Source organism: Pediculus humanus, genomic scaffold (genome assembly GCF_000006295.1).
Source record: "Pediculus humanus corporis 1103172108288 genomic scaffold, whole genome shotgun sequence".
NCBI lineage: Eukaryota > Metazoa > Arthropoda > Insecta > Psocodea > Pediculidae > Pediculus > Pediculus humanus.
The window spans coordinates 391,922-409,669 of NW_002987857.1; the positions used below are offsets into that span (position 1 = coordinate 391,922).

General features: G+C 25.3%; 1 protein-coding gene across 1 annotated transcript in view; it reads left to right on the top strand.

Moving 5' to 3' along the window:
* Positions 1 to 14,269: 14,269 nt before the first annotated feature.
* Phum_PHUM533900 (uncharacterized protein) overlaps positions 14,270 to 17,748 on the top strand; it is a gene marked incomplete at both ends in the record, with an annotated part of 4,282 nt that continues 803 nt past the window's right edge. Inside the window, 7 exons of the mRNA XM_002431469.1 lie at positions 14,270 to 14,369; positions 14,656 to 14,735; positions 15,347 to 15,530; positions 15,623 to 15,856; positions 15,937 to 16,023; positions 16,415 to 17,068; positions 17,511 to 17,642. Coding sequence (XP_002431514.1) covers positions 14,270 to 14,369; positions 14,656 to 14,735; positions 15,347 to 15,530; positions 15,623 to 15,856; positions 15,937 to 16,023; positions 16,415 to 17,068; positions 17,511 to 17,642 — 1,471 coding nt within the window. The remainder of the gene's footprint in view (positions 14,370 to 14,655; positions 14,736 to 15,346; positions 15,531 to 15,622; positions 15,857 to 15,936; positions 16,024 to 16,414; positions 17,069 to 17,510; positions 17,643 to 17,748) is intronic.

A 17,748-nucleotide genomic window follows, 5' to 3' on the forward strand; every position in this document is an offset into this window, starting at 1 on the left:
ACCCATTCCCTAACAAAAAAAAAAAAAAAAAAAGGATTTTCAAAGTTTAAAATTTTCACTTTAAATACTATGCCTAACTTCATACGACCTCCTATCGAAATAAATAAATAAATACATACTTTATTTATTTATTTAAATAAATTTATCGTTAATATTATTATTATTAATTTTATTCCATGGGTAAAAGAAAAACGATGATGGGCAAAAAAAAAGGGTAAATTAAAATTCGAATTTATAAAAAAAAATACTTTATTCATTTGTTTGTACGAAATTATACGATGAAGAGAGAGACACACGCACGTACAAACGTACAAACGCATAAATATTGAAATTATCATCGATTTGTTTGTCGTCTGTTGTATAAAAAAAAAAAAAAAAAAAAAAAGGTTTTCGTGTTTTATTCCAATTTCAATAATTTAACATGATTTTTTCGTGACTTTATCATTCATTTTAACTTTTTTTTTTTCTCAACGTCATTTTTTATTTTTATTTTTTTTTTGGATATTTATGTTGTTGTTGTTGTTGTCATTGTCGTCGTCGGTTGTTGGATATTTATTTGACACAACAAACATAAAAAAAAAAACAAACTTCTCCTCCATCTTTTCCACCTTCCTACTAAAAAAAAACTTTCGTCACTTGAAAAATTTATATTCGTATTTTGTTTATTATTATTATTATTATTATTATTATTATTATTATTATTATTATTATTATTATTATTATTATTATTATTATTATGTAATTATTTTCGTTTATGTAAATATATGATAATGATAATTATAATGTATGATTTCAGATGCATCATCCGATACAAATGAAACCGGCCGACAGCGAAAATCGAAATGGTAAGTCAATTATTAAATACATAAAAAATTTGTATTACGTTGTTGTTTGTTTGTTTGTTTGTTTTCCACACGCGGATCATTTCGATAAGTTTTTATGACGTCAAAATTAAACGAAAATTTTCTTTTCGTTTCGCCTTTTTTTTTTTCATTTCGATTTATTTAAATAATAAAAAAAAAAAACAAAAACAAAATTTTTATTTAAAAAATATGTTTATGTTTTTGTTTTTCTCTTTTGAAAACAAAAAATTTTCTTTTTGAGAAAACGAATGAAAAAAAAAAAATGTCGGCTGATTTTGTATTACCTGACGGCCATTCGTAAATTTAAATTAATTTTTTTAACAAATTTATATAAATGACGATCGATAATTGATTGATTGATTGTTCGGATGTATGATGGAAAATGAAATAGAAAGAAAAATTTAACGGTTATGGGAAAATTCATTTGCGTTAGTGCGCGTGCGCGTGCACAAACAATAAATTAATGTTAATCGTAATAAGGGAAAAATTTAAATTTTCCCTCTTTTCCGGTATTAAAAGTATTTTAAAGGTAAAATATATATTTTAGGTATTTATAAGATTTAATATGTTTTCTTAATAACATTAATTTTATGTGAAAAAAAAAAAAAAATTTTTTTTCGTTACATCACAAGTCCGAATTTAAATTTAAATTTAAATTTAAATTTTTTTTAACTATAAAATAATACGAACGGAAGAACGAACGAACGAGACTTGGAACGAACGTTTTTCTCAATGATTTTACTCTTCGGTTTTTTTAATAATAATAATAATTATTATTATTATTATTATTTTTAAACTTTGTATGTTTGTTTGTTTGTTTGTGTTTTTTTTTTTTATTACTGTTTTTAACCTCGATTCGAATATGAATTTATAATAATAAACTCCGACTCGGCGTGTGTGTGTATTTTTTTTGTTTTTTGCGTTTAATGAATGTGGCATTTTGCCATAGTTTTCCTTATTTTCTAATTGTTTCCACCATTATAAATTTCGTCATTTTTTATATTGATTTTTTTTTAAAAAAAAATTTTAATTTTTTAGAGAAAAAACAAAAAAAAAAACAAATCGATATTCGAAAATTTAAAGAAACGATTATTTATATTTAAAATCATTTAATTTAATATTCGTTCAAGTGTATGGGGTGGAATGGGGGGGCAATAGTCACGTGACGTCACAATCCAAGCATGTAACTAATAATTGTTTTATTTATTTATTTTCTCTATGACATCGTATCGTGAACGCACTCGACAAAAAAAAACCCGCGTAAATTTGTTTGTATGTGTGTGTGTGGATGGATTCCCCGCAGGCATTAAAAAAATTATTATTATTATTATTATTATTATTATTATTATTATTATTATTATTATTATTATTAAAACGAAATTATTAATAACAATTAATTATGTAATATTTAAACTTTTTCCTTTGCCAACAACTGCATTAAAATTTTACGAAATAATTTTTTTTTTTTACTCCATTTTATAAATAAAATAATCACGTTTTATCGATTTTTTTTATTTATAATAATAATATTCATAGTTTTTAAGTAAAGTCAATTGATGATGATAATAATAATAATATATTTTTTTTATGCGAACGTACCGTTTGATGACGTCATTTTTTGTTTTTGTTTTGCATTAAAAATGACGAGTAACGATCGTTCTCGTGAAAAAATAATAATAAAATATCGAAACTATCGATCAAAGGTGTTTCGATTTTTTATTTATTTTTCGGCCTTGATCGTCGTCGCAAATGTAACGTGTTGTAATGATAATAATGATGATGATGATGATGATTTCGTTACGTTATTTTAATGGGAATAAAAAATCGTGTGTATAATAATAAATAGTGTTTGTGTGCGTACGATTCTTTTCGTAAGTTATAAAAATAATTTATCCGAAAAATAAATTAATGTTTTATTAATCATCATCATCATCATCATCATCATCACCACCATCATTATTATTATTTGAAAAAAAAATTAAACATGGATAAAAAGTCAAGGTTTTAGTTACGTTTAGCTTAAGAGAAATTAACGATTTGATCACGTGCGTTCAACAGTTGTCGCGTTGCAAACAAAATTTTGTTGGCGTTTCAATTATTTCCGGCTGAACGATATAATAAAATTGTTTTGTCTTTTATTATTATTATTATTATTTTACTCATGGTTTAAAAAAAAAAAAAAAGCTTTACGATCTGAACGTTTTTTTTTCTTTCTGAACGACTCGAGTTTGTTTAAACGCGATAATAATTATGGTTAAAAAAAAAAAAAGGGAAAAAGTGTGTTGTGTGTGTGAATCGACATAAGTGTAAAAATATCGATTCGTTTTATTCGATTCGTCGAAAGTGAATTCGATTAGTGAGTTGTATCGAAACGCATCGACCATGCCTTCGATACATGACAATGTTTACAATCGTCGTTAGTATCTAATTTTACTGTCGAATGGTGAAGTTGTGTTTGTTGCGCGTTTGTTTTTTTTTTTTTTTTTGTTTTTAATGTTTTTCCTGTAAGTTTTTATTCACTACTGAATTCTCCATTTTTAAAGTGAATTTACGGTCGGTTAAAAAAACAAGTTTTTAAAAATAATTAAAAAGGCGGGAAATTTTAAAAATTCAAAAAAAATAATTTTTTCTTTTTTTATTATTAATCGTTTTAATATTTATCATTCTCATATTTGGACTTGAAATTATTTTTTAATTAAAATTTTTATGTTGTAAGTTATTTAAAATAATAATAATAATATTTTTGATGAAGAGAAAAAAAAAATTCGTTCGATTTTTTGATTTTTTGATTTTTTTTTTTTGGAGTGAATGAAAAAAAAAACATTAAGCATCGTTCCGGTTTATTTTTTTTTTTTTTTTTACTAAAAATGTTTTGTTTTTTAAAAAACAGATTTTTTATTTTCTGATTGATATTAGTAATTAATCATTTTAGGGTTAAATGAATCTGTTATCAATCCCTTAATTAATTAGTTTCCTCCCCCTTTGTTTGTTGAAAAAATAAGGGTAATTAAATAATTTCAAATTTGATGTTTGTTCTTTTCACATTTTATTTATTTATTTATTTATTTTATTTCGTGTCGTTTTTCTTTTTTTTTTTCCTGTCGTACGTGATTCTTCTAGAACGTTCTTCGATATAATAATAATTCTTCTTTTAGTTTTCGATTTGATAATTTTTAATTATAATTTCCAAAATAAATTCGAGTTTTCTTAATTTTAAGGTTAACAAGACGTTTTGCACGCGATAAAAAAAATTAAATAAAATTTTTTCTCGGCTTTAATTTTAAAAAGAAATTTTTTTTAGCAGTTCTAAAGAGGCTAATAATAATAATAATAATAATAATAATAATTGTCGGTTTCAATTTATTTAATTTAAAAAAAAAATTTGAATTGGTTCTTTTCAGTCATCGTTAGTTCTGAGTCATGTCTTTCATCTTCAAACGCAAGAAAAAAAATAGTTTACGTTTAAAAATAATTTATTGAAAAGTTAATTGCGGTGTTTATTATTATTAATAATAAATCCACACAGTTTGTTAGTTTTTATTTAAAAAAAAGCGAACCTGAATGCGACACTGAATATGACTTCCGATATAATAGTAGTAAAATGCATGTCATTGATTGGGTGCCGCCATCTTAAGTGACGCAACTCATGGATTTTATTTGTTCATTGCAAAAAAATCCATAAAATTTTACTTTTTATATATTTTTTATTTATTTATTTATGTATGTATGTATGCACGTGTGACGAAAAAAAAATGGATTATTAATGGAAAAAAAAAAAAAAACAATTTTGAATTTTTTAAAAAAAAAAAACGTTTGAAACAAAAACATATTATGTTACCGTATAAACGATTTGTTTAACTGACTAACGACTGACGTAATTATTATTCCCTACGTTTAACGTTATCAGTGATTAGAAATTAAAATAAATAATAATAATAATAATAATAATAATAAAACGTCTGGAATTTTTTTTTTGAATGTTGCCTTTAGAGAAAACATAAATTTTTTGGTCAAACATAATGCAAAAGAGAGAGAGAGAGAGAAAAAAATTAAAATCGGTTAAAAGCTCTTCATAATCTCAATTGACACCCACAATTGTTGCATTCTTTTTTTCTTCTTAAAATTATTTAAATTTTTGCTTTTTCCGTCAGAGATAAATTTTTATTTCGAGACGATATAAGAAGCAAAAGCAGAAGACAACAAAAAAGTTGCTAATTGTAACAAAAACGAAACAGAAAAGGTGAAAACTAGGACGTGAAATCTGCTACAATTGTTCAAATAAAGCTATAAAAAAAAAAAAACTTTTTGTGTTTCGATTATTATTATTATTTGTTCTTTTTGTTTCTAAAATATTCTTTTTTTTTTTACTGCAATTAAGGCACGCTCGCTCGTTTGTTCGTTTGTTTTTTATGTTTATATGTGCAATTAAGTAAATTTTCTTTTTTTTACTGTACGTCATATCAGTAGAAAAGAAAAACAGACGCGTAAAACTAATTAAATACCGTTTGTACGTATAATAATTTTTTTAAAAAAAAGGTTAAAATTTTTATAAAAGTTTTGTCGAAACGTTTGTTAGTTAGTTAGTTGATATAATACATAAAAAAGATAAGATATCGATAAATGTCTCCCCCCCTCTCTCTCTCTTTCTCTCTCAGGCTCTCTTATCATTCACGCCAAACAATATAACTTAGGATTTGGGGTGAAAAAGTGAAATACCAACCCTGATGTGTCATTATTTGTCTGTTACAAAAATTCGTTTGTAAAGTCACTGACCTTTTTATCTGGTAACCCGTGATAGATAGATAAATAGATGAATAGATGGATAGATAGAAATGTATTTTTGTAGTTAAAAGTAAAAAAATTTTATTTTTAGTTATTATTATTATTCGAAATGTATTATTTTAACGCATTTAAAAATTTAAATTTAAAATTTTGTTGTCGTTGTCAAGATGGATGATTCGTTTTTTTTTTTACTTCCCCCCTCGAACGTGAAGAAGAAGAAGGTTGAAGATGAAAGGCACACCACACGTTTTAATAAGATTTTTTTTTTCTTTTCTTTTTTGAATTATTGACTTTAATCCGACCTTCAAACGAACTGCCATATATTTCAATTGTGCCAGTTCAAATTTAAAATAATAAGCGTGCTTTGCATTTATAGAATTTTTATAATCGGGTTGATATTGAGATTCTATTGCGCATGCGTACACGGATCAACATTTTTTTTTTTTTATACAAAACTTTGATCAGCAAAATTTCTTTTCTTTTGGTTTTGGTTTGGTTGTTGTTGTTGCGTTTGTTGGTTGTTTTTTTCATTTCCATTTTAAAATAAAAAAAAAATTTCCGGTAAAACTTTAATAACAAATACGAGAGAATAACGCAATTGTTTAAAAAAAAAATTATTATTATTATTATTATTATTAGCTTTTTTTTGTTTCGACGTTTTTTTTTCATCGTTTCCCGCCTTTTTTTTTTTAAAAAACTTTGGTTTTTTTTGTTTAAAAAAGAATTAATTTTTGTTACTACGTTGTTGCCAACTCAACAAAAAATAATTATAAACGATTTCGTCATTGAATTTAAATAAATAAAATTTTTTTTATTAATTTGTTTAAAATCTTTATATTGGTATTTAAAAAATTAATAATTTATTATTTTGTTTGTTTGTTTGTTGTTGTTGTTATTAAAATCTTATCCGATTTTTTGCAATAACAAACACATCATTCTCGTAATGCCAAATGTTTAAAAAAAAAAAAAAAACGTTTCATGAGATTTTATTTTTTTGTTTCTTTTAAAAAAAAAAAAAAACATGGCAATGTTGTTTAATTACTTTATATTTGCCATCACGTTTTTTCATTTCAAAATAACTAATTTGCGTACCCTCTTTATGACTGTTTGTGTGTGTGTTTGTATGTGTTTGTATGTTTGTTACATATTTTTGATTGAAATACACGAAAACGTGCCGAGAAATTTGATAAACATGCAAAGGAGAAAACAAATCCTCAGTTGAATGCGTTTTATTGTCGTTTAAATACGAACAGATGCCTGACTAATTAACATTATTCACAGGTATTTCGTAATAAAAAAAAAACTTTCTAGGTTTCTCTAAAATTGTCTACAAACTAGCATAAATAGTTTTAAAAAAAAAGCTCGAGCCTGTCTCCATCTCTCTCTCTCTTTTTATTTTCCAGGGCTTTACATTGCGAAAGGTTCGACTCCATAATAATAATAATTTTTTCTTTATCTTTTATAAAACGAGTTTGACCTATTTGGTGTTAATTTTTTTTTACGATTACGAGCACGTGTTTGTTAGTCAGTCACAAAATGTCTACATTTTATATTGTTTGAAAGTTTAAATTTTCCAATACTAACTTGTAAATTTTTTTTTTGTTTTTGTTTTTGTTTCACAAAACATTTTTCTTACTTTTTTCTCTGTGTTTGTAATGTTGTTAAAATCAGGACAGGATTGTATGTAAACAGTAAATGAGTAGAGACAACAGTAAACAAGATTGTGTGTGCGTATGTTGTTAACTTTAAAGTTTTCATTTTCTTCTATCAGTTGAAAGAAAATCTTTTTAATTTTGTTTACATTGATAACACACACAAAAAAAAAATGGCTTTTAATTTAACTTTTACTACTACTTTAAAATATTTCAAATTTTTGTTTGTTAGTAACGAAAATTGTTTCGTCATTATTATTAAAGATTAATAAATAAAAAAATTTTATTTTTATGTATAAAAATAAGAGAAAGAAAAAAACGTTTAAAAGATATTAAAATAAAAACAAGAAACAGGAAAAAAAACATTCATTTTATATTTTTAAAAAAATAATAATAATTAACATACCTTTAAATGACGTCATCAATGATGGATCTGTTGCTCGAAAGTTTTCGGGAATCTCATTTCGTCTTTTAATTCAGGCGTCGTAAAAATAAAAATAAAATTTTTTTTTATAAAGATTTATGTTTGCTCGTTTCTGTTTGTTTATAATGAATTTTTTTTTTCAACCGAGTTTGTTTGTATGTGCGTACCAATAAATGAAAATTGTTTGTTTCCTCGGCCCCTCCCCCCTTCTTCTTAAGGTTAAGATGTGTGAAATTGTAAATGAGACTACAAGGTTTTATCGATATAAAGTAGTTTAGTTTGTTGTAAAAAAAAAAAAAAAATATTTATTAATTAATTTGTATTGTTTAATTATCGTCTGGTTATTGTTTGCTACCTGACGAAAGAAACATCCAAAAAAAATAATGATAATAATGATAAACTGCAGAGAAATTTTTTTTTTTTTTTGGTTCTACGAAAAAAAAGTTTAGTTATTAGTAAACGGTTTTTTTTATTTATCAAACGATTAACATAAACTCGTTAAGAATGTCACAGGAAATCCAAGCAAGTTCTATTCAAATATAAAATGCACGAAGATAGTTTTCTGTTTCCTTTTTTTTTTTTTTCTACGACACTTAAATGTAAAGCCACGTTCTCATTTCCGGCTTTGAAAAAAAATAAATAAATAAATTTACGAAACAACAAACGAACAAACAAACAAACAAGACAAAACATTTAACAAACATATTTTTTTTTTCGGAATAAAAATAATATTTTACTCTTTTTTTTTTCATTTCATTGATATTTTTTGTGTAATTAAAATATTTTAATGACGAAATTACATGCCAGAAACGTTAATGAGTCGGTAGTAAAAAAAATAGGGGAGGCGTGAATGGGGAGGAAATGGGGAGAGAGAGAGGGGAGGAGAGAGGTAGGATTTCATATTAATTCATATTTAATCAAATGAATTTTTTTTTTTTGTTAGGGAGTAAAATTAAGGACGATACTGATTTTTTTTTTTTTTTAAAGTAATTAAAAAATTTTAAATTTAATTTTTTTTTTACACAAAGGTTACAAAGGTTACCTTTGTGTCAAAAAGGAAAGAAAAAAAAAATGTGACTTGTTTGCCCTTAGACGAAGACCTGGTTTTTCGATTGTTTTCCCGCACCGGTGTGTCCTAATAAATATTAATAATGTTTTATTCCATCGACTTTTCAATATTTATGTTTTGTTTATAATTTCTTGTTTTTTTTTTATTTTACTACCATGTTGTTTTTTTTTTCTTCCCTTTTATTTTTTGTGGTGGTGATGGTGAAGGGGGGGGTTTTCAAAATGGGGTTAAACCATGTTAAACTCATGAGTTGTTCGTTATAAATATATATAAACGTCTCACGGAGTTTGTATATTTAAATTTATTTTTTTCTTATCCACGTTAAATCATTGGGAGGTTTGTCCCCCCGTCTCTCCCTCTCTCTCTCTCTCCCCTCTTTTTTTTACCTTATTAAATATGCTTCTTAATTGTTTATGGAAATTAATTCTGTTATTTTGATGCTCTTGCATAATTTGTGGCTGACTGCATAATTTCAAGACAATATGATATATTTTTGTGCCTCAAGTTACTTATCAAAAAGTTTCTTTTTTTTTTTTTATTTAAACAAAATTGATTTTATTATTATTATTATTATTATTATTAAACCTTACTACTTTTTTAAGGATTTAATCGGGGAGCAAAAAAAAAAAAAATTCGCAAAACATTTTTTTTTTTAAATCTGTTTGTTTCATATTAAAAAACAAAAAACAGATGAATCGAGTTTGTTTAATTTTTTTTTTTTTTTCTCCATTGAAATTTTATACACTTTCTGGTTTGTTTTAAACTTATTATTATTATTATTATTATTATTATTATTATTATTATTATTATTATTATTATTATTATTATTATTATTATTATTATTATTAAATTTGAACCTGATAAGGCTCTTTTTTTTTTTGTAAAATAAAAAAGAAAAATGAAAAACCATCTCAAATTTAATACTTTCGAGATTTAATAATAAGAAATTTTTGTCTTACTGTGGTTTTTTTTTTTTTAACCATAAGTTCTCTACTACGTCTTACGGCTGAATATTTTAAAATTAATAATAATAATGATAATAATTAAACGGAAGTGAATGAAAATTAATTAATTAATAATTAACGAGTGATAATAGATATTTTGAATATGTGGATTTTGGCGTGGATGTTTGACGGTTTCACTTTTTAATACATAAATAAATAATAATTCGTTTATTAATAAAAAATTTATTACCTGAACGTGGGGGGAAGGGGGGAATAAAAAATTACATAACGTTATAAGCCAATAGGCATAGGTCCAATAAATAAATATTCCAGGTTTTTAAATTATTATTTATATTTAATTTGTGCGGAGTAAAAAAAAAAAAAAATACAAAACAAAAAATGTTATTAAATAATTTTTAAAAGAAATATATTTTTATAAAATTATTATTATTATTATTTTAAAAGAAAGTTCAAAGTAATAAAACGGTTATAATTATTATTATTATTATTATTTTCTGTTTTGTTATGTATGATGAATTATTTTAAAGGTTTATTATTAATACGTAACGAATATTAAAAAAAATTTTTTTTTTCTTGTTGATAATTTGCCAATTTTTTTAAAAATCGTTTGAAAGTTTTTGTTGTTTGTTGTTTGTTGTTTGTTATTGCGTTGAAAACTTTCTTATGAAAAAAAAAATAAAAAAATTCAATATATTTTTCATTCGTCCATAAATAAAAATTTAATTATTAATATTTTTTTCGGTTATATTCATTCAAGTGTTTAAAAAAATTTAAAATTTAAATAATTTTTTTTTTTTTAAAACGATGCTTAATGTTTAACCGCAATTAATTTTTTTATTTTATTTATTGACCGCAAAAAAAAAAATTAATAAATTAATAAAGAAAGGAAAAAGGAAAAGTGACACGTTGTTAAAAAAAGTGATTGCGATGATGATGATGTGAAGTGATGGAAATGTTATATTATTAAAATAATAAACAAATGAAATTATTAATACCTGAAAATGTTGTAAGCGAGGATCGTTATGATGTATCGCGATTATCGGAGTTGTGTTGGGCAGGCGCTATGAAGAGCAGGCGTCTTAATTATTACCCCCTACAACAGCACCCATATTTGCCCCCCGTCCAATTGGACTCGACAACTTACTACAGGCCTACCTCAACCAGCACGGGTCTTATTTATTTACCTAATTCTTATTTCACACCGGATCCAAGCCCAGGTGCGGATAATGGAAATTCAGGTAAGACACAAAAACCTATCAAAAACGTTAATTGATATTAAAATGAAAACCTTGAAAGCTTCCTCCCATTTTTTTTTTCCTGCAAATTTTACAAAATGCTAATGAAACTGTAAAGAATTGTCGTTAATTACTCCTTTTTCTTCTTCTTCTTCCGTTGGTGCCTCGCCTAAAAAAAAAAAATTCCTTTTCTTTTGAAGAAAAAACGTATCAATCGGTATGAAAAAATATATAAAAAATTTTACCGTAGCAAAATAATGAAAAATACATTGACAATAGCAAAAAGTAAATAATTATAACGTAAAGTTTCTATTTTTCAAACTGTTGGAAGAGCAATATAAAAGAGGAAGGAAAAAAAAAAATGTTGTTTGTTATATACGTGAATGAGCAGGCATGCGTAGAATTTTTTATCAAGACGCGTGTGTGTATGCGTGCGTGCGTGCGTGCGTGCGTGAGTGCGTTTATTTTTTTTTTAACCCGATGTAACTAATTTCAACGATACACCAATGATATGGTGATGACGGTTGTTTTTTTTTTTACCATTTAAAAAAAAAAAAAAATCTACTTATTAATTATTATTATTATCATCATCATCATTATTATTATTATTATTATCATTATTTTATTATCGAAACCTTCTATACAAAAAAAAATTTTAAAGTCTTATTTATTAATAAACATTTAATAATTTTTTTATTTAATTTGATAGTAAATTAAAAATAATATCGTTAATTTTTTTTTTAAAAAGAACCACTTTTATTATAAACTAAATATAGAATTTTTCGTTTTCTTAAAAAATGAAAAAAAAAAATTTTCTTTTTTTTTATCTATATCGATTGATACGGTATATATTGATGTTTTTTCCTTTGAATTATAAAACGAATTTCCCTCTCTCCCCTCTTATCTTCCACCACCGCCTTCTGAAAAAAGACGGTTTAATTAATAAAATTTTTTTTTTTGTCTTCTGCTTTGATAAAAATAAATTTCCAGACGTTTTGTTTTTTTTTTTTATTTTTTCAAATGATAATTTCGATAAATAAAAATAAATGAAACGAAAAAAAAAAAATTTTTTTTCTCTATGATTTTCTAAAAAAAAAAAAACGAATAATTCATAGAGTATTTTATCAACTGACGTTATGAAATATTTAAAAAAATCGAATTCGTTTTTTTTTTTTATTCAGGGCCATGATTTGCGTCAATTTTGAAAATTTATTCATTCGAAAAAAAAAAAAAAAACATCTTTTGTTTTTTTTTTTTTGTTTTCGTTTAATTAGTCAATACTTCGGATTCGATTTTTTTTTCTAACGACAATAATAATAATAATAATTATTATTATTATTAAATTAAAATCTTTACACAACCTGAAAAAAAAAAAAATTTTTCTTTAATTGTGAGTTGCCATTTGCCTAATTTGATTAATGCAGGTAAATATTTTTCCTATTTTATTATTATTATTATTTATGTTATTGATTGTATTTTACGTTAATAATAATGATAATAATTGTGTTATACAAAAAGCGGAATTAATAATTTAAAAAAAAAAAACGAAGTATTTATCGAAGGATATAATTTAAGCCACCACCTGTTGTTGTTGTTTTTTTAATTATTTGAGGGTAAAAAATTTTTTTAAAAAAAAAAATTTACAGCAGAAGAAAAAGAAGAAAAATTTAAACTTCTTTCTGTCGGATTTATTTGTTGTAACGCTGCTGTTGTTGGTTTAAAAAAAAAAAAAGAAAAAGAAAATTAAAGTTAAACTTAAACTTAAAAAGAATATCAAATCGGGTCACGCTATTCGTGTCACAACCAGGAGAAGGAAATAGGAAATAACATTCAATAATAATAATAGTTTCTTTAACTTTTCTCCTCGCTCCTCCCCCGTCCGAATTCAGAGGGGAACGAAAAGCAGAAGACGAAACTATTATGTTATTTATTTATTCATATTAATTTTCCAGCGTATTGGGTTTTCTTAGGCGCGCGCGCGTTTTTTTTTTTTTTTAATTCCTTTCTTTGGGTTTCCTCTTTCGAATGGTATTAAAAAAATTTTTTTTTCTTTAAATGTTTTCTGTCAATTTTATCTAATATTTCTTTCTTCTTATGTGTCGAGTGATTAATTACACAGATTTATGATAAAAATGGTCTATGGAATTATTATCAGAGGCCTGAACGGAAATGAATTTGATAAAAAAAAACTAACGAAAGAATAAACGATTCGGTTTGAAGGTCGAGTTAATTATAATTTTTAAGGTTCCCCTTTTTTTGTTTTTGGTGAGCTTTTAAATTTATTCACGAATTTTTCAAACAAGTCATTTTTTTTTTTTAGGCTCTTCGACTTTTGTTAAAATTTTTTTTCTTCAATCAGAATTTAAAATAAACGAATTGAATGGATAAAAAAAAAATTTTCTTTTAACAACATTTTTTTTTAAAAATCAGGTCGGCAGTAAATTACAATTAAAATTGACATTATTTTAAAAACTTTGATGCTTTGAACCGTGAAATAAAATCTTTCAACAAGTAATAATAATTTTATAAGAATCTACGCGCCCACTTAATACAGTGCGTGGAGTAGTGCGTGTGTATATGCACGCATGTACATATCACATATTATTTTCATTTTATACGTAATTGTCCCGTGATGTATGATTTTGTGCGTGTGCGACTGGTAAAAAAAAAAACGCCCACGAATGTTCATTTTTATTAATAAAAAACATTTTTGTAAATTTTTTTCTGTTTTTTCTCTAAATATTAAACAAAAACATTCCGTCATGAGTCAGTCAATCAATCAATCAATCAGATAAATAAATAAATAATTTAAAAAAATTATTAATTAATAATTAATAAAATTTTTTTCAAAGATTAAAAATATTTTAATGTATCGTACGTACGTATAAAGATAGGAAAAAAAAATATATAAACAATTTTATTATTATTATTAAAATTGTCACGCAATTCGTTTATTGATTTAAGAAGGAAATGAGAAAAGGAGAGAGAGTGGGAGAGAGAGAGAGAGGGAGAATTTTCTAAGCCGTTCGTTTTCAAATAATTAATAAGCGTTCGGTTCAATTATAGAATGCGCCGTCAGGAGAAACAGAGGGAAATTGTCATATGAATAATGTATCAGTTAAAACCTTTCAACAAATCAATAATTTTTATTTATTTCCTCCCACCCCACCCCCTCTCGAAAAGGTTTCGAAAAACTTTTCCTCCATGTTTCTTTTATTTTTATACATATAAATAAAAATACTAAAATAAAATTTTTCAGAACGGAAATTGTTCGTTGGAATGCTAGCAAAAAAATGCACAGAATCGGACGTCCGTAATTTATTTAGTCCTTATGGTAATATAGAAGAATGTACAGTACTTAGAGATACTACGGGACAAAGTAAAGGTAAAAAAACAAAATTTAATAATAATGAAAATGATAATGATAATTATTTAAATGTTAAAAAATATATTTATATGTGCGATAAAAATTATTTTTAAATAACATTATTAATTATATTTATTTATATTTTTTTCGTTTTAAATGATGTTTTTAATTGATTGTTTTATTTGTGTGTTTTTATATAAATTTATTATTATTATTATTATTATTGTTATTTATTTAAAATTAATGAGAGGAGGGCCAGTTATAAAATTAAAAACAGGATTTATCTTGCCTTATACAGGTTGTGCCTTTGTAACTTACGCATCGAAGCAAAGTGCTATCAACGCCATAAAAGCAATGCACCATTCTCAAACTATGGACGTGAGTTATTATTATTATTTATTTATTTTATTTATTTATTTAAAAAAGGAATTAATAAATTATTAAGAAAGTTAATTATTTTTAAACGTATAAATTTAAAAAAAAAACAATCGCGTATAAATTAATAAAAAAAAAAAAGTTTTTATTTATTTTTTTTTTAAATTTTTTTCCCGGGTTAGTTTAGTAGAAAAAAAAAATTACTACCCCCTCCCCCCGTGGATTTAAAAAGGTTGTTTAAAATGTATTTATCGTTATTAAATAATGTTAATGTCGATTATTTATTTATTTATTTGTTTGTAAAAAATAATTGTGGCACATGTAGTTGCCTAAATCTAACATTTAAAAAATTTTTTTTATTAATGTTATTTTATTAATGAAAATTGTATTTTTTTAAACAAAAAGGTTAAGTAATGTTGTACATTAAATTATTATTATTATTATTACGTGTGTTTATAGAAAAAAAAAAAAAAGTTATTACGTGTGCAATAATTATTGTTAATAACAATTGTAATTGTTTTTTTATTTTAAATTTCTTGCATGAAAGTTTTTTTTTTTTTTTTTATGTTATACGTGTAAAGAAAATTTGTTTGTTTGTTTGTTTGTTTATACAGGGGTGTTCTTCGGCTTTGGTGGTAAAATTTGCGGATACTCAAAAGGAAAAAGACCAAAAAAGATTGCAGCAAATGCAGGCTAATTTATGGAATTTAACAGGTGTAGGAATGGGTCATTCTCAATACCTCGCCGGGGATTCGCATTGTCTCGCTCCTGCTAGCGTTTTACTACAACAATTAGCAGGTTAAAAAAAGTTTTTTTAGTTCTCATTTATTTTTAATTATTTTGGGTTGAATTTTTATTTTTTAAAATGAATGAATGAATGAAATATTCAGGAGCTGCAAGCACTCCGACGCCTGCCAGCGTGGCTCCAAGCCTCGCATCTCTTCAACAGCAGCTTCTCATGCAATCTGCATTAAATACGCCTTCACTACAGAGTTTAGCCCTTGGACTTCCGGGATCCACAGCACTGAATTTACAGGGATCGTCAGGAAGTACAGCGGCGGATATTAGTCCTGCTAATCTACAAAATTTGGCTACCCTAGCAAATCTTTCCGTTGCATCTCCGAGTAAGTGAGGAAAATGAGTAAAAAGAAAATTTTTTTTTTTTTTGGTACTTGTTGTAAGTTTTTTTTTTGTTTTTTTTTAGCTGTTAATCCTATGAGTGTACAAAATTTGGTTACCCTAGCAGCCATTCAGGGAAGTAACGGAACTAGTCTTCAAGTTTCACCTTCTGGTAAGAATTTCCACCATTTTTTTTTCTTTAAAAAAATCTCTTTCGGCACCTTTTTAATTTTTTTCTTTTTTTTTATTTCAGCCTTACAAAGCTTAACTAGTTCAACGGCCGGAATGGGTACGTGTAAGTTGAGTTTTTCTTTTTTTTTCTTTTCTTCTCTCTTTTTCCATTTATTACATACATTCCATCAAATTTTGTTTTTTTTTTTTTTCCTACGATGCACCGCGTTCACACGCTTTGCTGTTGTTGCTTTGTGTGTTTAAATGTTAATTGTTTTAATATATGTTTTGACTAATAATAAGAAATAATAATAATAAAGAAAAGAGAAAGAAAAACAATTTTTACAATTCTTTTTTTTTTGGGGGCGGGAAAATGAAAAAATTTTTTTTAGATCAAAAAAATTTAAAGCGGTGCAATTCCCTGACCAATCTCCATCACGAGAATATTTCGCATTTCCTGGATTCGTCTCATCCTACAATACCGACGCATAATAATAATAATAATAATAATAATAATAATAATAATAATAATAATAGTAATAAACTATCGAAAAATTTCAAAAATGCTTTTTCAATAAAAAACGACAACGTGGACGTTAAACATTATTTAAATAAAAATTACTTGTCGGAATTTAAAGAAAATCGTAACGAAACGAATTTTCTACTCATTGACTTATTGAAAAAAACAGAACCGAATAATTTTCACGAGAGTTTGATGGAAAGGGAAAACAACAACAACAATAACAACAACAATTCTAAAACGTTACCCTTGAAAGTATTGTTAGAAAATGATAGATTGAAAAGTTATTGGAATGAGGAAAAAGACGTGATAACGAAAAAAAGATACACAATGACCATACCCACCCGACAAAAAGATGATAAATTTTCAACAAATTGGAATTTAAACGAATTTGTCAAACAAACTCTCAACATCCGGAAAAAAAATTTTCCCGATCGCGATTGTACCGAAATCGTAGACCTTAATTGTTCCGACGATATGACGAACAACCAAACGAAAAATTCACATCCAATGTTTTATTTTCCCAGTAAGTTAAACAAACGGAAAAATTTACCATTTTAGATTTTCTTTAAAAAAAAAAACCTGAAGTAGTATTATTATTATTTTCTGTTTTTTTTTCCTGCTGCTCCCACTTCAGCTTTACTTAAAAAAAAAAATAGTAGCGGAAAAGCAGGTGAGAAAAATTAAAAATGTCGTTTCTTTTTTTTTTTGCGTGTATGTGTGTGTGTGTGCGTACTTAAAAATTATAAAATTTGAATTTGTTTACGCTTTGTGTGTTTGTTTGTTTGTTTGTTTTTGTTTTTTTTTCGTATTGATGTATTATCATAATATTTCGTTTTAAAACATTCGCGGGAGAAAAAAAAACAAAGAATAATAATATTCGAACAGACAATGAATAGGAAAAATTTGTTGTTGTCGTCGAATAATAATAATAATAATAATAATTAAATTTCGGTTATGGTTTTCAGGGTCATTAGGAAATGGAAACGGTGGAGGATCCCCTCTAAGTCCGGTCACATTGGGTTCACCAATAACAAATCTCGCTACGCATAATGGTACGTCATTAGACGCATTTGCGTCTGCCTACCAGAATTATACAGGTGTGTTTTGTCTCTTGTTTTTAATTAAAAAAAAAAAAATTTTCTTTTTATAGAAAAAAAAAAGGTTTGATTATTGATTCGCCCCCCCTCCCCCCCATTATTGATT